Source organism: Eriocheir sinensis, chromosome 46 (genome assembly GCF_024679095.1).
Source record: "Eriocheir sinensis breed Jianghai 21 chromosome 46, ASM2467909v1, whole genome shotgun sequence".
In the NCBI taxonomy this organism is placed as follows: Eukaryota; Metazoa; Arthropoda; class Malacostraca; order Decapoda; family Varunidae; genus Eriocheir; species Eriocheir sinensis.
Window position 1 is genome coordinate 13,481,262 of NC_066554.1, and position 26,962 is coordinate 13,508,223.

The 26,962-nt window shown below is 41.6% G+C and overlaps 1 protein-coding gene across 9 annotated transcripts in view; it reads right to left on the reverse strand.

Moving 5' to 3' along the window:
• LOC126981151 (broad-complex core protein isoforms 1/2/3/4/5-like) overlaps positions 1-26,962 on the reverse strand; it is a 200,246-nt gene that overhangs the window by 119,899 nt on the left and 53,385 nt on the right. For 4 of the 9 annotated variants that reach the window (XM_050831871.1, XM_050831869.1, XM_050831873.1 and 1 more), the window contains exons 1-3: positions 18,777-18,902; positions 10,676-10,712; positions 2,814-3,040 (exon numbers count right to left, since the gene is read on the reverse strand). In XM_050831871.1, coding sequence (XP_050687828.1) covers positions 2,814-2,996 — 183 coding nt within the window. In that variant the 5' untranslated portion in view covers positions 2,997-3,040; positions 10,676-10,712; positions 18,777-18,902. Of the gene's footprint in view, positions 1-2,813; positions 3,041-10,675; positions 10,713-18,776; positions 18,925-26,962 lie in introns of those variants that run through there. The other 5 variants (XM_050831868.1, XM_050831863.1, XM_050831866.1 and 2 more) reach the window with 4 other exon arrangements.

The following is a 26,962-nucleotide window of genomic DNA, read 5'->3' on the forward strand; positions in this document are numbered from 1 at the left end:
GGTTCTTATTTCTTTTCAATCTTTTCCACGCTTGTCTCTTTTTTTTCTTTGTACCTGTACATCTTGCATTAAACAAATCTTGCTTTCCTCTTTCTGTTGGTTTATATAATGGGACATATTTTTTGACTCCTGTCCCATATGCCTCTATGAAAATATCCTGCTTTTCCTGCACCTCATTTGTTCTTTTTAACTTTTCCCAGTCCAGTTTTTCATAATATTTCTTGAGATTTTCTACGTTCACTTTCCTGTAGTTTTTCCTTCTTCTTTTGTATTATTAGTCTTCTTCAGTGACATCCTCATCGGTTTCCAACTCTATTATTACATGATCACTTTTTCCCATGGGACACGCATATATTAATTGATTTAACAGGTGCACTCCCTTCGTTAGTACCAGGTCCAGTCTAGCTGGTTCATCATCACTCCTGTATCTTGTATTTTCAGTCACCCACTGCATCATTAAGTTTTCCATAGTAAGTTTTAAAAATGTTTACCCCCATGCCATCTCACTTCCTCCACCTTTGAATGTTTCCCAATAGGCGCATCTAACATCACCAAATGTGGAGTACAAACTTGGCGGAGGGACTTTTTTGGGGCGCCGTTAAAGGTAATGGCTAAAGAGTAGCTTAGCCGGATATTTTGTTTTTATTTATTAGTGATCCACGAGACATCCTGGAGCTAAATCAAAGTATGTGCTTATCTTTGTATTCATTCATACACACACTGGTAATATTTCTGTGGAGTCTGATTCACTTATTAGAGTGAAATTGTAGTGTGATAAAGTCACAAATTCGTGTCACTAGTAAAAATGAAACTAATAATTTATGTTCTGCCACCACGAAATATACACAAATAGATATATATAAAAGCTCACAAAGTCACAATAAGTGACATCACCTGCTTTGCGCAGTAAAAGTATGCTATTTTAGGTATCTGATACCCGCAATATGGCAGGCTGCTGCTGCCCCGGCCACAGATTATTGCCAGATTGTCATACTCAGCCGATTATATTTCCCGACTTCCTGCCCAAAACTGTCTTCTGGGCTCCAATAACGAAATTTATAGTTATCGTTAAAAGAGTAAGATCCTGATGTTTCTTGGCAATAGTTAGGCATCAGAAACCGGTAAATACTATGCTCTGAGTACGACAATCTGGCAACGGTCGCTATACGTATTTTCATATTATTGTTGTTGTTTATTGAATGTTGTGTTCAAGAAAAGAATACTCATAATTTTTGTTAGTTTTTGGTTATAATGATTCTTTACAAAATACAAGTATAACATTACCTTCATTTACTTAGGACACGTCCTGAATCCTGGATCGGCTATGGTGATGTTAGGTGCACCTATTTACCTCTTCGCAATTAAAGTCCCCAACCAACAAGACTTTTTTATTTGCTTTATGTAACCTACTCAAACGCTGAATGGTATCCTCAATCATTGTCTCATATTCTTATTATTACATTCTTTTTCTTGTCAGTCACATCTCTTACTAAATCTTCGTTGTTTTTCCTTCCCTTCTTTCAGTTGCTTTTCAATTACTTCTTAAAGTTTACATTAGCTTTTTCATGCTCTACTTTCCAAGTCTTCATTTCACCCAACATTTTCTCTCTCACTCCCTGTTCTTTGTCCATTATTGCTTTCAGGTCTTTATTTTCCTTCCTTGCAACTCCTAGGCCTTCCTTCATCATTTTTTCATATTTTGCCAACTTCTCTCTCAACTCTTCATTTTCTTGAACTAGTTTTCTTTCCCTGTCCTCTAGACTGCATACTCTTGACCGTAAATCACTTTGCAGTTTCTTGCCTTGTATGTCCTCCTCCACTATGTACTTTACTTTTCCAATCCACTTATTTAATTTCTTCTCCATCAGCAACACTCTTTTGTACAAAGCCGACTCTTTACTACCGAATCCAGAAAACTAGCCTCGATAGTTTTGTAACAATCGTCTTCACTTTCATCACTGATCCTCATAGCTGTCTCATATTTTCGCTCATGCTCCAGTTCCTCTTCTTGGTGTCTTCCACTCCAAATCTTTATCCCCCCCACTCATCCTATACCAGCTTAAATAGGAGACGAACCCAACTCAAAACATTTCTCAGGCCTCGCAAAATACAACCCAGGCTGCAGATGAAAACCAACTGGTAGCACAGGTAGCCGGGAGCGCCGCGCACACTTCCTCCCTGGTCGACAGTCGGCGAAGGTATGTGTGTGTGTGTATGTGTGTCCAATAACCATTGGAAAAAATTTATAAGGGGGCCATCACATGTTCATGAATTTTCAATATCCACAGGAGTGTCTGTTATCTAACCCTCTCAGATGTTAAGGTTTGACTATATTGGATTGAGCTCACGAAAAAAAAAAAAATTAACATTCAGCATCAACTAAGCATGTGGCATGAGTCATGAAAACAAATACCCACAGTCAGGTAGCATCCTTTACGTGTTGTTTCATACATCAGCAGATTTTCATGATTTTGCAATAGAGAAAACTTACAGCATTATTAGCATCAGTCATGTTAACTTATGGTAAACAGGGTGTTGAGTCAAAATTGTCTTCTACAAAGACGTTAAATAAAAATGTTGCATAAGAAAGAGTAGAAATTCTTTAAGTCAGGACGACAGAGTCCAGGGAAATGGGATACTGTTCTTCCATAAATCTAGTATAGTCTTGTCTACTATCAGGATATGTTTAGTTATGGGGTGGTGCTCGTGTGCAAGTTTGAAATAATCTAAATAATTTATTACCCTTGTCCCTTATATTATGTATACATGAGGATAGGAATTCTAAGCAAGATAATACAGCCTAATAAACATACCCGAAATAAGTCTCTGAAGTATGGGCTGCATGCTGAGAGAAGTACCCTGTGTGCTTTCAAAGATTTTCCCTCTGCTGTTAAAGTAACATCTACAAATTCTTCTCTGTCTAGTAGGGTTTCAAATGATGACACTATATTGGCCTGGAAGTTGTTCCACCGTAGGCAGAACTGCTGTTCAGCCATAATCCTTCCGTCCCACAACTCCCGCACACCTGGACCACCAAGCCCTGCAAGTAAAGAAAAGCGCTTAAGATACTGCACATTAGAAACAAAACAATAAACACTACTATAAAATCTGGAAGAAAACACAATCTTTAAGCATGCATACTGATAGTGCAATGTTCTCAATTTCAATAATATCATAAGCCAAGCATATTAAGTCTAAAGAGTGTCATATATGATCATGAAGAAGGTTCAAGTCTTCACAAGATTTAAAAAAAAAAAAAAAAAAAAAAAAAAAAAAAAAAAAAATGTGCAAGAAAATTTCACTATCATCCACAAATAACAGTATAAATATAGTCAGTTCACCCTAGTTTAAGGTGTGCATTATCATGAGCTGGCAACCTGCTGTCACACGGCATGTCTGATTGCGTGATAATATAAAAGTCCATGCATAGGAAACAGTCGCTAGTTTTAATGGTATGCAAGCAATAATAACAAATACACTCGGCCCTCAATTTAACGGATTAAAAGGGGGAAGGGTGGTCCGTTGCTTGGAAAAGTCCGTTGATTGAAAATATGTACATATGATAAATACCGGTATACATTTAGTCATACATGGATACCCATAACCACTTCTTACTTCCATTTAACTGTAACAACAAGTCCATAATTTGAGTAACAGCAGCACTAGCCACAACAGCCCATACTTTTGGAAATAGCGCCTGATTTGTTTACATTGTGGATACGGGCAACCGACCTTGGTCATGAGACACACCCAGAAAAGTTGGAATTACCAGTTGCGCCTATTACCAATGCAGTTTGAGGAAAATGGCCCAGTGTGACACCAGCTTGAGACCCCATTCCCATTGTTTTCCGCTCTGAGCGCTCTCATCTTGTGCCGAACAAAGAGAACCCACACTCGCATCTTCAATTTGTACAAACAGGATGCTCATACACCAAGTCACCACTCATAAACCAAGGCATATTAAGTGATTTTTTTCTTCTCGTAAACCAAAACCTTCATAAACTAAGGCACCCGTAAACCAAGGAATTCACATAGTAGGAATACACACTCTTATGGGAAAAATGGTAAATGAGCAGCACTGCCCTGCTGAATGACCTTTTATGTATTGTTACCACCCTCGCCAAGTGCCGCAGGACATCAAGAAGGCAGACATACTTCTATACACCTATACTATATTGATGTGAATCTAACATAATGCTGTAAATAATCTTCAAAATGACTATGGCAAGTAGGTGCTGAGGGTGCGATGGTGGTGGAGGCACCGAGCGGCAACGCTGCTAAACAAAGGAAAGTGTGAGGTGTACCATGTGCTTTCCACTGTGACCTTACACATGTTATTGTGCTTACTCTACATTTTCATTGCTGATTGTTTTGTTTTGTCTGGCTTAATTGAAATGACAGCATGTTTTTGTAGTGGCAGTGTTGGCGCAGCAGCACCATTTGTAAACAAACAAAAGTATGAGATATGCCATGTGAATTCCAGTGCCCATCCACATGTTACAGTAGAACCTCGTTTATCCAGCACGAATGGGGGGAGGCTTGTGCCGGATAACCCATTTTGCCATTGTTTTGAGACTTACTCCTATAGTATCACCAAAACTTTTTTTTTTTAACATCCATACCCATAGCACCAGTAGGCTTTCTTGGTTAGGCTTGGTGGTCAGCCCAAGCCCATCATGGTGCAGGCAAGTGTATATAGAGGTGCCACCTACTTTTGGCTGGCAGTGGCAGATTCGAACACACATCATACAGGACGCGGTAAAAAGCGGGACAAGCACGCTAACCACTCAGCCCAATAGAATTGCTAATAAAGTAAATACCATATTTGACGGCTTATAAGACGCACTTAAAAAAAAAAAATCTCCCTGCATCTTATAAGGTCAAGGTTCAGCTTTGGTTTACTGGCTAGTGAAGTTTTAGTTCAGCAGTGGTACTTAACCCTTTCACTGCTAAACGCTCGCAGCGGGCGATAGGCGTATTTGCTGGTGGCACTAAACGCTCGCTGCGAGCTCCAGCCGCACTCAAATCTCCCGCGTAAGAGAGTGTTCCAACACTAATTCTCACAACACAGGATTGCCAATTGAGTGGGTTCTTCACTAAATTTGGTGGAAAATCATGTCAGCCCAGCGTGGAAAATCTACTGACGAGCAACTGGTGGATGTTGTTGACCAATATAGCGACATTTTTGCATAACTTCACCTATCACATGACTGATATTTTGCAGTTGGCAATACTGCCCTGCCAGCACCCCATCATCAAGAGATCTACAGTAGTTGCCTCACGGCTGACCGTCGCGTACATATAAATGTACGTCTTCACAGGCAACACCCCCTGAACGTGCCTGTACTTTCGCAGGAGAGGCTTATGTAGTGCGGCGACTATGCCTGATGAACGAGCCTCCCATAACCCACTTAGCCAGTGGGGTACCTCTTCGGCCGACTCGGTAAGGAGTGGCTCTCCCGTCACACTGGTTGCGGGTTCAATCCCAGGTAGCCGGGGAATACCCTCTCCTTGTTGTGATTAATTTCTCGTGTGTTTCAATACACGCAGAGGACGTGTAGGAAAATAGAAGAGAAAATAAACTCCCAGGGCATGACCAAATCGTATAGATCTTGGCCTCCCCTTTCCAATGGTGTTTTTGTTTTTTTAGCTGTGATGAATAGTTTTTGAGATACAGAGGTTAAAAGAGCGAGCACTAGCGTCACTGCGAGCGCCAGTCGCACTCACAGCAAAAAACACCCCCTGAACATGCCTGTACGTTCGCAGGAGGTGTTTTTGTTTTGTAACTGTGATGAATAGTTTTTGAGATATAGCGGTTAAAAGAGATCCCCTTCCCCCGCTGGGGTCCCCGAGCGTGCCTGAGGGGATAGTCTCGTTGCGAGCGCTTAGCAATGAAATGGTTAAACAGACTGCAAACCTCTCTGCAAATGTAAACAAGGGGGCGATCACTTTTACACCAACAATGGCAACTCTTTTCTAAAGTAACAATGTATAACAGTTTCAAGTTTGCAATAAGGACCCCAAAAATTCAATTTTTAGAAAACTGAAATTGCAATATGACCCGAAAGGAAAAGGAAAAGGCTGCTAAAACTGGGTTTTTTCACATCTTGTTGTGGTCCTTGACTCCCATTCTCACTCTTACCCACCCCCTGGGCCTTTCCATTGGCTGCGGAAAGCATGGTGAGTGGGATCCTGGCAGCCAGGCACATGCGTGCGGGCAGCCCCGACCGCGCACTGGGCCCGAGCAGCTGACGGGCGGCTGATGATGGCGATGGTGATGATGAGTGTCGGCGGTGTGGCCCCCGCATCGGCGCCACCCAAACAGCAATTTCACTGGGGCCCGCGTGTGTGAGGCTGTGCCCATTGTGGGCCCAGGCTTTTCAATTTGCCAATTCTCACTTTCCACATGTTGCACAGGACCCCTTTCCTTTCTTCCATCTCTTTTTCAAAAAGAAGATATGGAAGAAAGGGGTCCCATGCAACATGTGGAAAACAAGAATCGGCAAATTGAGAAGCCCCAACCCACAACAAACACAGCCACACACATGGGCCCCAACAAAAACACCGTTCAGGCGGCGCCGATGCAAAGGCCATGACGCCGACACTCATCACCACCATCACCATCATCAGCCACCAGCCAGCTGCTCGGGCCCAGCGCGCGGCCGGGGCAATCTGCACACATGTGCTTGGCCACCCAGACGGGTGGCCAAGCGCAAGATTCCGACGGTTTTCAATTTTCCCCATAAGAATAATGGGTCAAAGTTTGCGATTTCAACATTTGCGACCCGCAACATCGACCTATTTATCGCAAACTTGGAGACAGTACTGTACTTACCACTGCTTCATATAAAATGACACCAGTCAGGAAGAAATGAAGTGACGACTCTTAACTATGCTTGTATCTCAACAAACTAGTGGACGGTTCTACACCAAACCTGACAACACACGCAAGACACACTACGTTTCCTTAGTAGACAGGGGTCATTGAGGTAAGACAGACCTTCATAAAACTGTTTAACTTTGTTTGATTGATAGACACAAACAATAAATGGATAATATTGACGAGATATTGGGAAGATAAGTTATTACTCAATATTTTCAAGTGCCCGTTTCTCCATTTTGCGCTTATCTTTTAACATTCTTACTTTACATACATACGTGCCCAACAAACATTTAAGCACATTCGTTTCAAATTTCACACTTCCATATGTTTTAAAAATGTACTAGAATATTACAACAACTAGAATTATGATGTAATAATAAAAATATATGATGCACAAACTTTATACCCGTTACCCCTATGAAAATGTCGCTGTCTCCTCCATGTTTGATTACATCTTAAAGCAGTACCCTCGAGTCTCTAAGAAGGACTAATTCTAGTAGGTCCCAGCAAATATGGAGGGTTTTAAATGCAAAGTAATGGGATTTAACCCGGTAGCAGCGACGGGCCAAATTTGTAGCTTTACAGTGTAGCAACAACAGGCCAAATTTGTGCCATGATATAAACCCCCCAAAATAGATGATACATAATCTGATCATAAATGCTTTGATATATATTACGAAATGGTTTGTGTGAGGGGTGATTTTTTCTCATTTTTCTCGCTTGAAGGAACCATTAAGAAACATGATCCCCGCTGCTACAGGGTTAATAAGGATCTATATATAGGTGAAACTTTAAAAATATCCAGATAGTGGGGAGGATTACGAATGTCAGGCGAAAAATCTTCACCTGACAATTGTAGTTCAAACCTGTTTATTATTATTTTTTTCAAATGCCTGCCCAAATTGGGGGGCGCGTCTTATAAGCCCATGTGTCTTGTGAGCTGACAAAAACAGTACATCCTACCCTACCGAATAACAAGCCCAATGGTCCAAGGGCCATACACGCAAAACATGCCTTGCCGACAGGCGCCAGTTGACAAAAGGCGCCACTTGAAATGGCGCACCAACGATGCCTTTCGTTTTGGCTTAAAGGCGGGATTTCCCTCACAGACACCTTTTCACGAGTCAATCAATCAGAGCACCTGTGACACCTGTGGTTTTAGGTGTGAGCTAATCTGAGTCTGCAGTTGACAGCCACAGCACCAAGGCGTGGAGAACATTCTAGAATCCTCACACAGCGTGGAGGGAGAAAACATGCAGATACAAGTGAGCGTGAGAAGTACCATATTTTGCGGCGTATAACGCGCTCCGGTGTATACTGCGCACCCTAAACTTTAAGACGAACAATTTTGGAAAAAAACATTCTGTGCTTAAAATGCTCAGAAATATTTACGGTTAACAGCACTAGGCTTTTTCCTGGTGCTCAACTCCTACATACAGTAATCCCTCGTTTATCGTGGGGGTTAGGTTCCAAAAACCCCCGTGATAGGCAAAAATCCACGAAGTAGCGACCTTATATTTATTTTGATATCTATATATTTTATATATATTATTTATATAAGCACGCATATCTCTGTGAATCTCGCCTCAGCCCGTGTGAACAAGGTCACCCAACCACTAGTTTCTCAAGAAATTCAAAGTCAGCTACATTTCACGGGAAACTCATCGAAATTCTAGTCAGATACTCAGTCACCAACATGTCAGTTACTCGTGTGGTCAGTAAGTTGTGGTCACAAGAAAAAGAAGAGCGTATCAGCTGTTCGGTTCAGTAGCTCTCCAAGTGTTTATTCCAGTACTGCAAAGAGTTCACGAAACTAGATAAGCTTGGAATAATCATGTTGACCAAGTTTAGGACTTGAGTCTTGTTCAAGTGCCTCATCCTGTCTGGGTCCTCACTGCCAAGTTCTCGAGCATTTAACAGTAGCAAGCTGTAACACACTCTCCCTTTGTCTCCGAGCTAACCACTCACGAACCAACAAATGTTACAGTCGCTGAGCCAATCAAAGCACAGGATACAGAACACAGTGCTCTGGTTGGTCGCCTCCCATCCATCAGCCAACAGTGCCATGTACGATCACACGTGGGCAAACTAGTTCAAGCAGAAGCGGCCGTTGCTGCGTTCTCCATACGTGCGAGTCTGTCTACTCATCTGCTGTACGCTACATATTTTATTTCAATTTAATATACTTTAAATTTTTTTATATTGTTTACAATGTTTTAGGCTAGAAAATGCTTCTTTTACTGCAAAATAAGTAAAATAATAAATATTAAAATACCTCTATACCGCAAAATCCCGTGATGTAGCGAAAAATTCGCGATACAAACCTAAATATTTACAATTTAAAAATCTGTGATACAACGAAACCGCGATAAGTGAATCGCGATATGGTGAAGGATTACTGTACATGTATAAGTATTTAATTTTTTGCAAAAAATGTTACAACTTTTGAACGGCAAGTCATACAATCGATATATTGGTATAATTTGAAAGCTATTCACAGCCACTATCAATAAAAAAAAAACAATTATTGTTCTATTGGAACTTTATTAGTGGTAAATTAAAGGTCTTGCTCTACACTGTACATTGTCAGATAGCTACATGATGTTCTCTTAAACTGCCGGAAAAAAAATAAGCATGAAATTAATAATTCAAGTCTAAGCTATCCACACATTTATTGGCAAATACTGCTATTACTCACTGACAGCCTTTGCGTCGTCATTGAGGCAGATATGCATTATGTAAAGTCACGGAGCTTCAATATCCCAGGATTTTTTAATACGAGTCTATCCTTAAAATACATTTTCTTCGTTATTTACGTTTTCTTCAAATCACTTTATTAGTAAACTAACTTGTAGAATAGAGAAAAAATATATAAATGAGGCTTAAATCATGAATATTAAGCAATAGATTATATACAAAACAGCTAAATGCCTTGAAAAACACAGTTTGTGAATTATTTAAGGAGTATACTTGGTCATTAAATGCTTAACATTTTATACTTTTTAGAGAGAAATTTAAAACTCATACCAAGGCTATGCACGCATATGTTGTGAAATAGCGCATCACTGACAGGAGAAGAACGCTTAGACGGGTGATTTCTGAAATCAATGCCCTAAATTACGTAAGACGTCCACACTTGCATCACGTCTGGTGGAGCGAAAGGCTTTTTTTGGCCCATAAGAACCCTACTATAATAGCATTATACAGGATACAAGAGGGATTGGAGAAATTGGACAGGGAAGACTTAGTGGTATGTGATAGTAGGGAGTCAAGCGGGAAGAGTAAGAAATTGAAGAAGTGTCTGTAGGAGAGGTCAAGAAATACAGTTTTCCATACAGAAGTATAACAACATGGAACGGACTTGACGAGGTGACTGTGTGTGCAAAAACGATTCATGAATTTAAAGCCAAACTGGATAATGAGCTTTATGGAGACGGGACAGCACGAGCCTAGTACGGCTCTTTTCCTGTATTTCAAAACTAGGTAAATACACACACACACACACATGCTTTCTCCATATGACAACCAAATTTGCTTCATTCCCAGATATAATTTTCTCATGGATATTCTTGTATCCTCTAGGGCAAAGCTACATTCCACTATTGTGAGGTATTTCAAGACAAAACGCCAATGAAAAAGTCAGATTTTTAAATAGATTCATCAAAAGAAATGGAAGACTCCAACAGATCCTACAAAAATGCTAATATCTATCAAACTTTTTCATCACATATATGCAATACTGAAGGCTGCACTACATCAAAGCTACAAAGTAAATATAAACAAATACTGCACCTTTAAGTACAGCACCCTGTGTCCTGCATTTTCACCTCTGTGGATGAGAACCAAAGGCCAATTAATTCCTCAACCAACACAGCAAAATATTACAACAAAATGTCAAAGAAGGCTATGATACACCACTTTATTTACCCAACGTAAATAGTACACAGCTTGCAGCCATTATATGAAGTGTAAAAATTAAATAATTTGCCTCACATGCAAAGTTATTCATATACTTCCTAGCTTTACCTCTTTTATCTATCGATCTTACAGGTGTATTTATCTAAAGTAACGGCCAATTATGCATGTTTACTTTGATTTTTTTTTTGTGTGTGTATTTACCTATTTGTATTTACCAATTTGTAGTATACAGGGCCTGAGCTGCATGTGGCCTCGATACCCATCTTCGACTATCTGGGTTACCACAGATTACCTTCCACAGGTTTCCCTAGATTTTATCAACCACTCCCAAAAGGATGATGAACAGCTGAGTGGGCTGGGCACTGACAGCCCTGGGCCTGTGGATTTGTATCTAGGCATGCTAACCACCACCCAAGTCATCAAAATTTAACTGAAGTTGAAATTATTCTTACCTAACCATGCAAAACCTTACTAACCAGCAGGGAGCTTTTCTGACATTTTATTTGCAAAATCTCGTATCCTTTGACTTTTGATAGCTTAGGATATCAAGCAATAATCAAACATAAGACAACAATGCATATTAGAACATGAATAGGCCAATGAGCATGGCAATGTAATGGCACTGCAATGATGTCAAGTCCAGGAGTCCCTCACTAAAAGATTTTCTGCACCAGTTTACATGACACCGACTATAGTAACTTATATTACTCATATTAGGAGTATAGTCACAAGTGCTGTAGGGAACCATCCAGTAGATATCTATTTTCAAAACTATTGGACAAAAAAATCTAACTCACTTAAGTCTTTTAGACCTGAATGATGAGAATATTATGGAAGTTTCAAAAGATTTTGATGAATAGAAAAAAAAAAATATATATATATATATATATATATATATATATATATATATATATATATATATATATATATATATATTTAAAAATTACAATTTCAAAAATTTTCAATTCCATTCAGTCCATCATGTATTTAGGATAACTTTTTACATAAATATAAAACTTGCAAGTGGTGCAACAAAAATAAAGAGCCAGATTTTTCAGTTTCTAATATTTGTTTATGATTTTTTTTTCACATGCGTTTAAACGGTTCACGATTTTTCATGAAAAATATAAAAGAAAAAAAGAAGTCTTTATTGTCATTGTGCATTCAGTCCTCTTTAAAATGGTACCTAAATCATTAAAGTCGGTAAATTTGGGACGGAGAAATAGGGAAAAATGTGAGAAACTCATTTTGAGAAAACAGCCTTTAACACTTTCCCCGCCATGTGTACCACTGGTGGTACATCAAACATTTTCAACTGTTGTATGTTGCGCCACCCGTGGTACATTTGCTTGCAAACACACGCACAAAAAAACTAAGTATTTTTAAAACTTTTTTTCTTTTCCTTTAGCATATAATATCATTCAGTTCATGTTAACATAGGATGGAATGAAATTCTGACCAACGAAACATTTAGCGTTATTCAGTTTAAGCACAGAAAAAAATTATTTCAAAATTACATTTATCCTATGTGAAAACTTTCCAGTATTCAGCTAAATTTGGCCTCTTAATTGTAAAAAAAAATTTTTTCAAAACCCTTTTTGTAGGATAAAGTAAAATAAATAGGTCCTGTACCACCAAAGACCACACCAAGCCAGGCAGTCAGTCGGTCAGTCAGTTAAGCATTCAGTCAATCGGTTAGTCAATGGTTCTGTCAGGAAATAAGTCAGAATCTTTTCTTTTCGCTTATTTAGGTAGACTTTCTGATACTCAGTCAGTCATCCGGCCAATAAGTCATTCAGTGAGTTGGAGAATAACCTAAAAGTTTAGTTATCTTATTGTTCAGCTATATATACCTTTAGTGAGGCAATCTGTCAATCAGTCAGTGTCTGTCAGCTAGTCAGTCACTTAAATATAAAGTTAAAATGTTAGGCCTAGTCACTCAGCAGCTCTTCTTCAGTTAGTCATTCAATCAGTTAGTAAGCCTGAGCCTACATCTAGAATTCAGTCTAAAATTTACTGAGTCAGTTCACTGGAAAGTCAGTCAGTCAGTCAATCAGTTAGTAAATAAGCAAGTCAGTCAGTCAGTCAGAAAGTTAACTATTTATTCATGCAGTAGCAAGACAGTAAGTTAATCACTCAAGTCATTAAGAAATAAGTCAGTCAGTATGGCAGAAAAAAAAGGGAAAAGAGAAATGTAAAAAGAGATAGATGAAGAAAGATTAGCATGATGGAAGGAAAGGAAGAAGAAAGAAGATTTTGCAGGATAAAGTAATACTAAGAATAAAGTGTCACAAGATCATAAGATAGGCTATATCTTGTAATGAATCAACAAGTAGTGTGCTCCACATGTGGTACAAGACACATGCTTTTGAAAGAACAATGTGTGTATGGCGGATTGCGGCACAGATGGAGCTAAAGGAGCGTGCTCCACTGGTGGCGCACTACATAATGTGATGAATGAAGAACAAGTCCACGGCGTAGTGTACCACAGGAGGAGCACGAGTTTTATTGTCTCAGTGGCAGCTCATAATCAGTGAAGCTACACACTTCCTTTCAAGTCGGTGGCTCACATGGTATTGAGGCTGCGCCTAGTTGAAACAAATGCGACAGGGAGGAGGCGGCAGGAAGTTCAAACACGGTAAATGTGTTAAAAGTTTTTTTCTTTTTTTCCTCCTTTATTTCTAGCTTTCAGATTATTTATTGTTACTAATCGCCAAAATTACATATTCTAAGTTTGCAAACATATTTCTAAGCATATTCCAGATGCATGCTAGCTCTTGATATCACACCTGGTCCCCCTTACAATGTAAGAAAAAAAAAAAATTGTTTGTCTGAGTAGGCGGTGGTTGAGTGGTTTGCGTGCAGGCCCCGCATTCACCACGTTCTTGACAACGCAGGTGTAAATCCACCACTACAACCTGGGATTTTTCAGTCACCGCCAAGTGGCATGAGACTACCCACATGCTGTCCTGAAGACCACCTATCAACCTGGACTCTAGACGAAACCGTCCAAGTGAATCAGAAATGAGCTCCGAGGGACAGCAGAGCCAAGAATAGATGACACCACTATAAATACTTGCCTGCGCCATAACGGGCTGGGGTCGACCACCAGACCCCTCAAGAAAGCCTACCAGAGCTATAGGCTAACATGCAAAAAACAAAAGTATTATTGTTCTAAGAAGAGGGGTGTCAGAAGGCCACGACCTTCCTCATTGTCGCCAGGTTTTATCAATAGTTTTCAGCCACATACCCTTCACTGATACGTATTTTCTGCTTTTTCTTTAATCGTTTGGCTGGAGTCTGTGAGCGTTTTCTCTATTCTTCCTGGACCTATCATCATACGACCTTCTGAAAGCTCTGAGCAGGCAATCGGCTCCACATTACGCTCTCATGCCAAGCTTCACTGCCAGACGTGCAATTTATTGAAAAATTGCATCAGAAATATTGATAATTACATATGTAATGATGTTTTACCATAAATATTGATGTAAACAAAAAATCAGCTGTTGTCCACATGAATCAGGGGGTGTGGGGGACCTTTAAAGTTGCCCTTCAAAGAGATTTTTTCAATAACCGACCACGGGAAAATTGTCCTAGCCCACATGTATCTCTCGGTGGCTTTAACTCATTCTCCATATTTTTCATAAAATCACTACCGGACGGTCCCCTTAACCCGGTAGCAGGGACAGGCCATATTTGTGGCTTTACCGTTTAGCAGCAACAGGCCAAATTTGCGCCATGATATAAACCCCCAAAAATAGATGATACATAATCTGATCACAAATGCTTTGATATATATTATGAAATGGTTTGTGTGAGGGGTGATTTTTTCTCATTTTTCTCGCTTGGAGGGACCCTTAAGAAACATGATCCCCGCTGCTACCGGGTTAAAGCACTGCTAAGAATTTAATGAAATCAACCATATGCTAATTTCAGACATGCACCTCATGCTAGACAATACTAAAAGAAATTCTGATTATTCTTCACAACACCTAGTTTGGCACATTAAACCAGTCATCTTGCATGTTTATAATATATGGTTAATTTTTGTTAGAAGTTACCCACAGATTTCATGGATAAAACTTGTTTACTACATATTTTGATGTGTCTTCTAAGAATCTAGCAATAATTTGTTACAGGTAACTATTATAATTACTAATTAACCCCCTTGAGAGGAGATTTCCTACGAGAAGACATCACCAAGCTACAAAAATAGAACAAAAAGTGGCTGCTATAATTCAATGAGGAAAAATGTATAGTGATGCACCTTAGGAGGGGATATCCAGCATACCTATACCACATGGGAAACACTCCTCTATCAACCACAAGAGGCAGAGAAAGACCTGGGAGTAAATGTTACCAGGCTACCAGAGAAAGCCAAATTCATGCTAAACGCAGCGGACAGGTAAAAAAAAACAGTATCGGCCCAACCTTACCTGCGTGGCATTGAGGGTGGCATCATCTCTAATCATATAAACTAACCTAATCTGCCCCAAACTAACCTAACCAAGATAACAACCTCAATACACCAAAAGTCACCCATAGACCATAAATAGTATCATAGCCTCATCAGAGTAGCATAACCTAGCACCCACTCTGAACCCACAGCATCATCATAGTGGCTCATAAGTAAACACTGACATATGATATGTCCTATCTATTGTAGTAATTCATATATTCTGATTTGCGATAGGTATTATTCACATGACATCAGACATCACAGGTAATTAATAAGTACGTAAACATAGTAAAGGTCATATTTGAATTTAGTAATATTTACCAATACATACTATCTACCGAGCTAATTTGACCAGTATACCATATGTATTAGGCTGCTTGCATGCCCAGTGCCCTATGTACTTCTGAGTGCAGTGGTCCTCCCTGGTGACGATCATGATCTAACTTTGAATGTTCCTCTACCATCACAATGTTACCATACCCATACCCCTAAGAACAGTTCCCCATTCAAATTTTGGTTTCACTGGTGTTGATAAGGCATTAACTGGTGAGTAAGAATGAGACAGACTTATTCAGACTGTCTTGCACCTCCCTCCCATGACCCGCAGTAAACCCATTCTTGCTGAAGCGGTGAGGGTAATAAGACGAACCAACACTATGTCTCAGTTTGTCGTCCATCCTGGACAGCGAGTATTTATGTAAACACAACTACAAGCTCTGAAATTCATAAGGAACATTTCCCTTGTTACTTAGTATCACTGAACTTGGCAGAAATTCTTAAAAATGTCCACCTTTCCTACACTATACTGACAAATGGCATTATTTCACTTGGTTTCAAATGGTGATGTGTTTTCCTACTGGAAAGTCCTTAATTATCCTGCAAGCATGCTTTAAACCGGTCTGAGGTCCATCCATAACCAAACAGAAACCTCAGAAACTCATTATAATCCCCACCTTGAAGTTCAAGAATTGCCATATGCCTAAGAACCTGCAGTACTCCCCATACTTCTGTGTTTTCCTCCGTGACGAGAAGGCCAAGACAGTCCAAGCATACCTAGCATGAGAGATTTCTGGGCAAAAATTTGGGGAGTTTTAAAAAATGAGATGCACCAGAACAACCAATGGCATGACTTGCAGAATGTTGAAAGAATTCTAGGTTACTCTTGCTTGCATATGACAGCCAAAGAGATTTAGGGAAGTTTGCGTGATAAAATGTAGGCAAGAAAGAATCAGGATAGTTTTGTTACCAAAGAATGATTCCAAAAGAACTATCTTCAAAGTATGACACAATTTTTCTACTGAACTAGGATGATTAAATGCTCTCTAATAAGTCTTTGTACTGCAACATTTTATTTAACATTTCATGTAGAGATTGGAGTTAAATTATCTTTAATGTTGGTTCCCACTTTATGACTTTATCCACCCTTAAATATTTTGTAGCATATAATTCCTAACTGTGGAGTTGATCAATGAAATCTATTAGTTTTAGTCTGCTTGGTCACAAACTTTACAGTGAAATGGAGCTTTTCCACACCACTCAAAATGCAGTCAAAAGTAACCATTAAACACAGGAATATCTTTTTTATACCAATGGGCATGGTGTCTGTCTTTATGCCCTAATCTACGCAACATGTTTTCATCCCCATGAGCATGAGGTGTCTGTCTTTTTACATCAATAAACATGAAACTAACATGATCCTGTTTGCAAACTGTACCCCACTAGATGCCAATGTAGATGTCTTTTAACCTCCACGATACCCCACTTGCTCATATTCGTTGTTCCCTTGAGTGCCGGCGTTGTTTCTTTCCAGTTTGTGTTGTTGGCTCCTGGAATTTTCTTCTTAACTAGATGGCGAGAACCCCATCTAGAATCAAGTGACGCCTCCAACCAAGACAGCAAGTAGAGAGTCCTTTAGATGATCTGATGGTTGGCTGTGGCTCTTCCCTCTGCAGTTGTTCAGCTGAGACCTTGGTGCTTTCAAAGCTGCTCTAAAAGATTTTCTTGGCCACAAGCTTTACGACTATTATCCCTGACCATATGAAATGAATTCTCAATGCACTTTCCAGCCTATGACTTATTGGATTATGTTCTGTTGTTTGATGAGCTTGGATAGGCTGGTACATTGGTTGGTGAGACCTTTCGGTTCTTTGCCTGATGGTTTACTCTAGCATGGCTCAAAGGGAAAGGTCATCCAGGTAAGATGTCTTATTACCCCCATGATGCCCCACTAGATGCCAATGTAAATGTCTTTTCACCTCCATGATACTCCACTATACATCAATCTATAAATCTTTTTACCCCTATGATACCCCACTATGTGCCAATGTAGCAAATTTTCACCCCCGATACCCTACTGTATACCAAGATAGGAGCTTTTTACACCAGTGATAACCAACTGTACGCCAATGTAGACATCATTTAACCAGAATGACACCCTACTATACACCAATGTAGATGTCTATTTACATCAGTAATAGCCCTGTTGATGTCTTGTTACATCAGTGATGCCCCACTGTACCCCAATGTTGCTGCTGTGGCTAATATTGAATTTATATAGAAGCCATCAGTCACAAGATTAATACTAAATGTTTGACTGCAGTGTAGTAACTTAATAGTTTCCAGAAAATTAAAGAAACTTTAAAATATTGACTTAGCATTTGGCATTTCGCATTTTGGCAGCAGGGGGTGTAGGGATCAGGTTATAGTTAGGTTAGATTTGTTACGCTATTTACGTGATAAACGCCGTTGTTGTCACTGGCGGCAATGTAGGCTACGGTAATCTACATTTTCACCCGTCTTTAATCCCCAATGAACATTTATGTGGTTTGCAATCAAGGAACATTGAAGTAAAAAAAATGTTTCAGGTTCCTGTGAAAACGCTGGGGGTAAAAACACCTCACACTCATTGGAGTTGAAAATCATTTCAGCGTATATTGGGGAAATCATTGAGGTCAAGAGGCGTGCCGCGTAAACACTACGAGGTCAGGCCGTGTCGCCCCTCCCCACCCCTACCACCACCTTGGCACCCCATGACGCAAACTCCAACCCCCAATACTCACAGTTTTCCTCGGCAATCTGGCACCACAACCTCAGGGATCGCAAATCACCCAAGAAAATAACACTAAAAACGATCCGAACCGTTCACTTAGCTTTACATAACACTGCCGGAAAGTCTCAAGTATTGATTGCGTGCTTGCAGCCACCTCACACACGACCACCTCACCACTGACAAGGAAGGCCCCCGACGCCCCTGGAAGACGCCCGGCGCGGCCCTGGTGGTAGGGTCGACGCCGCCCTCGTGCCCTGCCCCCCGCCGCGCCGCCCAGCCGCCGCCCGCCCCAAACACCCAAGATGGCCGCCCAAACACTCCACACTTAACACCACTTTTCAGCGGCGTACCAAGTGTTTCGGCCGCCAAAACAGCACTCGAGACATTCTATGTAGTGTTGCATTGACCAATTGAACAAAAATACCCAGACACGTGGCGTAAACAACAAACAGCTCCGAGAAACTCACGCCAGCCTCGTGCACCGTCCTCCCCTGTTCCTCGCAGCTTGTCTCCTCCAGCTTCCGCGACTGGGCCGATGGTTCTCTTCCCAGCAAACTCAAATCTTGCCGCAAACCACTAACACCAGTCTTGTAATGTACAGTTTTTTACACAATTGGAAATGGCTTAGACTTTTTTTTTACTTAATCCCAGTGTTTTTTGTTATTTCTTGTAGTGATGACATTTCCGTATGAGCGCCAGGCGAGGAGGGTGGCGGCACTTAAGCCGTTGTGAAGCGGAGGGAGGCGGCCGCGGGTGGGCATGGGAGGCGTAGGGCTCAACTTGCGTGTGCACATGAATAATGAAGTAATACCTTCCGTATTTCTCATCATACGTCATACGATGGTTGCGCATAAATCAAAGCTGAACTGCAAATATATGAAATAAGTAGCATTTTCTATGATATTGCTGTCTGTAAGTTTAGTGCTAATACAGACAATGACGGTATACAATGATAATGAAGGAAAGGAGCCCTGGCGGGGAATGTCTTGGCAGGCATTGGTTTAGTAATAGGGTGGTGGGGGAATGGAATAGACTAAGCAATCACATAATGCAGGGACGATATACTTGATAGCTACATGGACGAGGATGACAGGTGGTGGTGTAGTGTGGCGACTAAGCCGGTCGAGTGAGAGTCGAAGCAAAATTCAGAAAGGCTATCGAAGTATTCATTGGAGAAGATGACTCTGATGAGTGAGGTGTGGGTACAGTAAGGTAACAAGGTACTGGAATGTACGCCCGTACCGAAAGTAAACGAGGATCAAACCTCTACCTGTAACCCCTGAAACTACATCTCACCCATCGTGAGTAGTGGGGGTGATTCTGGAGCTGCCCTGTGTACTGTGTAGGCCACTCGGCCTCTTGCAGTCCCCCTATGTGCTTATGTCCTTATGAGCGATCGGTGAAGCTCTTGCTCTCAAATCCGGCCAGCACTTGGTTATTGTCATTTTGAGTCCCTCAAAGAATTAATGATTCTTTTCTTTTAATTACACTTATTTAAAGAATTAAATTTATAAAATTCTTTTTGATCAAAAAAAACAAGAGAGTAAATCCCTATTCGTTGTCAAAAAAAATGTTGATAAAGAAATCTGACGGGTAGCAGGATCGCTGTTTTTTGCAAGATCTTCCTCCCCGTTAGCTTGGCCTAGTAGTGTTGCCATATGTAAGGCACTCTTTTGGTCTCCATGAAAGGTACCATCATGATAGTAAGTAGCTTCAAAACTCATTACTAGCGGTACCTTTTTATACGATGTAAAACTGAGCAATAACCATATAGGAAATGATACCCATGCACTTAGAAAAAAATATGAAAGTTTAATACGGTGGATATTGCATGGTATGGCAGACATAAACATTGGCCTAGGTAGAAGCCTTCATACAGGATGGTGCAGAAGTATTACAGGAAAATTTGCATACCATTTTGCTCCTGAAACCCGACTCTTGGTGTTTGATAGCTTGACTTGAGCATATTACTTTGATTCACATCTGTCAAGAAAAGTATAATTCTTGAGGCAGTAATTATTCCGTGAAGGAGGCATATTTGTTTAACTATCCCACTGCGTGGTTTTGTTGCTACGAGGAGCTTGGTCGGCCGCGTTGCACTACAAAAACTGCTACTACCTCGAAAAGAATGTACGGCGGGAAGGGAGGAGGCCGGGCGCTAGGCAGTGGCGGTGGCCCTCTTCTTCCGTGCCAATCGTCACCCCACCTCCTTTCCATTGTTGAAATGTTCAGATCCACAATTACGTATTAAAGAAGCTTCACTCAAACCACTGATTTATTATGTCTACCCATGCATATAACTCGCATATTTTAAGAGCACATTGTGTGTGGGTGTGGATGTGTGGGTGGGTGTCAGGACGGTCTGCCACTCGTCATTGTTTTTCCCCCGTCTCCAAAAAAAAGTGTCATTGTTTCTCTCGTCTTCCCTAATTAAATGTCTGTCACTCGCCACTGTTTCTCTACCGTCTTCACCTAAAGGTCTGTCACTCATTGTTTGTTACTCTCCCGTCTTCGTTTAAAGGTCTGCCACTCGTCTTTGTTTAATTTTTTTACTCTCCCGTCTTCGCTTAAGAGCCGCTTTCACAGTCACTTTTGTTTGTTTTCATCGTTACCAATGGCGGCGATCGCCGCCATTGGTAACGATCAACACAAACAAAAGTGACTGTGAAAGCGGCCTTACAGCCCCGTTCACAGTGTGCCAACTCTGGGCCAAGACAACCCAGCGACTTCTGCATTTGACAAGGCGGCTCCCACGCTCCAAGAATTTTTTGGCGTCTTGGTGTCGGCTACCATGATTGCCGACTGTCTGGGACATTCAGCCAACTAGTTGGCAGAATGTCTGCGGCATGCTGCCAACTAGTCTCAAGACGAGTCTCATCGGTCATTTTTTTAAATGGCGCCATGTCTATGACAACCACGAATCTGCCGACAGTCGCAGACGATCTTGACGACAGTCTTCCAGATTGTCTGTCAACTGGTTGGCCGACTAGCTGGCCGACAGTTGCCAAGGAGTTGGCCGACGGTCTTCGTGACCGTCTTCGCGACTGTCTTGGCGACTGTCTTGGCGGCAGCCTTGCCGTTCCTTAAAATACGGAATCGCTCTGTATTCGAAAATGAAATGTATCGTTCCGTTTTGAACCAATACGGAACGGCATTTGTTCCGCACGGTATTTTATTATCTGAATGGTCAAGCTGATAAAATTCAGTATCTTAAAATTATAGTGAGCGCATTCTTCGGTTAATCACAAAACCACCCCGTAAAATTTGACAAAGGTTCGTCCTAAAATACATGTAAAATAAGCGACGTAACGTCCCTCCCCCCTCCCTCTTGCCTCCACCACCAGCGTGCTGTGGCTGTCACTCATTGCACGCTCGAGAAATTTTTATTAGGGTTGCCACCCGTTCCTTTAAATATGGATCCATTCCGTATTGGAGAGTGAGATGTTGCATTTCACATTTTTCTGACCTTAGGGTGCCAACCCTAGTTGTGTCATTCAACACAAGAGAGATCGAGGCAAAAGGAGTGTGTGCGTACTGTGCTCCGTACTGTGTCCGTACTCAAGTTTGTGCCAGCGAAACGTAACCATGCCCAGAAGTTGTTATTGTGCTTGTGATTGCAAAATAAAAATAAAAATTTCTTGATGGCGGCAGTGTTAGCCAATATTTCTGAGCCGACAGTCGTCACGAACGTCCTTCATTAGGCGAAGACTGTCGTCACGACAGTCCCTCATCATTCTTAAGTAGTCGGCACAGACGACTGTGCCGACAGGAAACGGTAAAAAAATTGAAAAATGGCCCCAACAGTCGTCATGACTGTCTCAAAACAAGCCAAGACTGTTGACGACAGTCTTGACGACTGCCCCCGACCTCCCTCAGACTTCAACCGGAAGTGACGGTTGGTCCAGACTCTTGCCGACTCTTGTCGTGAAAGTTTAGCATGGAATACTTTTTTGCGCTAACCCTCACGACTCCAGACTCCCGTCACGACGTCGGCGCAGCATTCGGCAACAGTCTCAAGACCTCTTTCAAGACATGCCCGACCCTTTCACATCAACACCCAAGATCTCGTGTGCCCTAGAGTCGTGGCCCAGAGTCGGCACAGTGTGAACGGGGCTTTTTGTTTCTTACCCGTCTTCGTCTAAAGGTCTGCAACTTGTCATTGTTTCTTCCCCGTCTTCGTCTTAAGGTCTGTAAACTGTCATTGTTTGTTTCTCTCCCGTCTTCGCCTAAAGCAGTGGTTCCAAACCTTTTTTGTTCCGTTCCCCTTTTCCAGTCACTTTTCACCTGAGGACCCTTGCAAGGAAATAGGTTAAGCCAGCAAAATAAGTAGAAGAGTTTTCTGCAAAAAAATGAATACATTCATTTGAAATGACTTGCATTGTTATGCTGATTAAGCTGTAGGCCTATTTATACGAAAGTAGACGTTCCGTTCAGCAGATTATGAACTCGGTGAAATTCTTCCATGGACCCCTGGTTGGGAACCACTGGCCTAAATGTTTGCCATTCGTCATTGTTACTCTCCCGTCTTCGCCTAAACGACTGTTTCTCGTCATTGTTGCCCTCCCGTCTTCGCCTACAGGTCTGCCACTCGTCATTGTACTCTCCCGTCTTCGCCTAAACGTCTGCTTCTCGTCACTGTTGCCCTCCCGTCTTCGCCTACAGGTCTGCCACTCGTCATTGTACTCTCCCGTCTTCGCCTAAACGTCTGCTTCTCGTCATTGTTGCCCTCCCGTCTTCGCCTACAGGTCTGCCACTCGTCATTTTCTCTCTCCCATCTTCGCTTTAAGATTTGCCGCTCGTCGGTGCTTGTTTCTCTCCTTTCCTCGAAAGATCTGCAATTCGCCACTGTTACTCTCCCGTCTTCGCTTAAAGGTTTGCAGTTTGTCTTTGTTTGTCTCTTTCCCGTCTTCACCTAAAGGTCTGCAACTCGTCATTGTTTGTCTCTTTCCCGTCTTCACCTAAAGGTCTGCAACTCGTCATTGTTTGTTTCTCTCCCGTCTTCACCTAAAGGTCTGCAACTCGTCATTGTTTGTTTATCTCCTGTCTTCACATAAAGGTCTGCAACTCGTCATTGTTTGTTTCTCTCCTGTCTTCACATAAAGGTCTGCAACTCGTCATTGTTTCTCTCCCGTCTTTGCCTAAAGGTCTGTAGCTTGTCATTGTTTTTCTCCAGTCTGCGCCATTTAACTGGAAACGTAATAAGTATACTCATCCTTATATCATAAATTTCATCTGCTTCCAGTTTGCTTAATATGTATGCATTACATAGTAAGGATTCATGAGCGCTCGCCTGTGTGTCTCTGTCCTCTAGGGCCGTAGGCCACCACTATACGGACTACGGAGACACTTTCGGCAGTATTTGTGCGCTGCCAATCTTGCCAAGTCATAATGTATCCATAACTCTCCCAGGTTTCTTTAGGCTCGCTCTCGCTCACTTTTACTCTCATTAAGGCCTTTCACAGTGGCAGTGTGCTTCTTTTTAAAACCACGTAATTTGAATTAAAAAGAACGACTAGGCGTCACTGCATTGAGTGTATTCCCGAATAGCACCTATCCCTCAAGGCTTCTTAGGAGAGAAGCCTTGAACGTAACTATAATAGTCGGGAACACGCTTATCTTATTATATACCCGTGTTTCCTTTCTCCCCCTTTACCCAACTTGTCGAAAGTGTTACATTATTTTCATTATTATTATTATTATTATTAATATTATTATTATTATTATTATTATTATTATTATTATTATTATTAGTAGTAGTAGTAGTTTATTTATTGTTGTCGCTATTCAAAGATTGCTCCCTCCCAATAGGGGTGGAGCCATTGCCAGAAATGGTGGAGCACGGATCTTTGCACACACACACACACACACACACACACACACACACACACACACACACACATCGTTTCCCACGATAACATATCGCAGAGAAAAAAAAGTATATAGTTGTGAGATTAGTAAAAACACGGAGAAAGGCTAATAGGGTTGAAGTAAAAATGTATGTGAGAGAGAGAGAGAGAGAGAGAGAGAGAGAGAGAGAGAGAGAGAGAGAGAGAGAGAGAGACTCCCCCCTGTAGGGAGTAGGGTGTGTGATGTGACCCGACCAGCCACCAGGGTGGCCCTGACACTCCCCCCAGCGGCGGGCCGTTGCCCGCTCATCGACATATTATATGTACTCATTTACAATATGTAAGATGTATAAATAAATAAAAAAAAAAAAAAGAGGTCCACGTGTTTATCTGGACGGAGTCTGGACAGGTGGGTTGGCCGCGCTCGCGATGTTGTGACAATGAGAACTCGAGGCACGCCACAGTGGGCCAGCAGGACTCGAGCCAGCGTCCTCCCGGACGCGGTGGCGGTGTCGTGTTCCTGGCTGTCCCCTTATTCCTGGCTGGCCTCCCGCGAACTGCGCATACTCAAAAGCAAATGGACACAAACAAAGACTTGTTGATAAACAAAGCTGTTCTCAGACATCCCCTGACAGCATGGCTATGCTCACTTTGCTGCCCCCTTCCCCCACCTCATGGACCTATAATGCCCTCTGGCCCCCCAAAAAAAAAACATCTGCCAAAATTACGGGCCTGTATACGCACATCAAGACAGTTTTGTGTTATGAAAATAGCAAAATGCTATTGCCCGTAAATTTACTCATATGCATGAATCACTGCATGAAGGCTATTTATTTCACTTATTACAAGACAGAGCGCTGTACTGGATTCATGAATGTTTTCCTATGACAGAAAAACAATATGCCCTCCCATGCTTGAAAACACCGGGGAACCGTCATGCTTGTGCACGCGGCTAGCTGCGTACACGGATCCGTGTTCATGGAGATCCGCCTCTTTGTTTGTAAACAGAGGGGGGACAGCCAGGAATAGAGGGCAGCCAGGAACACGGCACCGGCACGCTAACCACTCAGCCACCGCCTCCCCAATTATTACTTCTGTATTATTATTATTATTATTATTATTATTATTATTATTATTATTATTATTACTAATACATTTCTACTATTATTATTATTATTAATGTAGGGATGCACACACAAGTGAAACCATGAATTAAGGCAGACAAGCAGGAAGGCAGGTAGGCAAGCAGGCAGGCAAGCAGGCAGGCAGGCAGGCAGAGAACACAAAGGAACACAAAGGAAGAACAAACAACAGCAGACCTGCTGGTCCTTACGAGGCTGTTTGTGACAAGCTACACTAGCTATCTAATCAAAGGTGGAAGATGAAGGACAGCAAAGGTGAAGGCTCCTCCCCACCCCCCCATCCCTCCAGCCAAAGCTGGCAGGAAAGGAAAAAGAACCATGCAGCAAGGAAAAACTGCATGGTAATTATGTAGGAAAGAGGAAAGAACTACCATTACTGCTACCACTAACCAGGCGATAAAATCGGACAAGGACACCAGTATTCGAAAGAACTTAACGTTATTATGACAACGCTGCTGGTTGGGTTCAAAATACTTGTCTAATCTATTCTTGAAGGCCGTAACTGTTGTACTATCAACGACATCACAGGGTAGAGAGTTCCAAACATTAACAACTCGATTGAAGAAGAAGTGTTTAGCTTCGTGCGACGATAATCTTTTACCACGTATCTTAGAATTGTGATTTCTTCTTGTTCTATTTGATCGATCAATTGTAAAGTAATCTTCCGCATTAATATCACTGAATCCTTAAACATTTTAAACACTTCTAGCAAGGAACACTTCTAGCAGGAAGAAAGGCAGGAAGGATGAAAGAAAGGCAAACAAGGAGGGACGGAGAGTGGGAGATTGATAAAAAAAGAATATAGCATAGTAAGGGGGTGGAGTTAGCAAAAAAAGGAGTAAAGGAAAGAAGGGGGGCAAGGAGGAAAGGAAAGGGTTAAAAAAAATGAGAGTTGACGAGTAGGAGATAGGGAGGGAGGAACTATTCGTGTGAGATGGGCAGAGAGTTCGCACGAATTGGGTACGCATGTGAGCGAGCGTGTGTTTGGGTGAGTGGGGATGGGAAAGTTGACATAGAGGGAGGTACACAAGGAGAGGTTAAAGGACGCTGGGGGCTGGAGGCATTACATCAAAAGGGAATGGCGGAAAGTATACCATCGGGAAATGGCATTCCGTGTACATGGTGTGGGAACAGGTGCAAAATGAATGGAGGGGGGTATCGGGTACACCATGAGCTGGTAAGAGCTAAAGTGGAAACATGTACTGCAGAGAATGTTAACACATTAAAGTCGAAAATCAGTTCCTAAGTACTGCCGTGGTAACGCAATCAATACAACTCACTCACATGACGTACTCTTGTACTCATGACTCTTGGGCAATTCCTCATTTAATTCAAAATGAATGTCACTTAATTTTCTCATACTGATTTTTTTGTTGTCGTTGTTGTTGCTTGATCCACACGCACCTAGCTACAAATACCAGCCAGGGCAATCGGCACGCAGCCCACCTATCTGTTCATCCTCCTTTTATTTCGGGCTGAAAGATAAATAGCTATCTGGGGAAACTCTGGGAAAGTAAACTATGGTAACCCGGATGATGCACTTGACCTGTGTCATAGGGTAATGAGTTCTCACCCGCCATTGGCTCAAGGGCCAATGTGACGGAGATATGCACCGTGGTCACACGCAGCTATTGTGTATGATCACAACTTTACTTTCGATCCTTT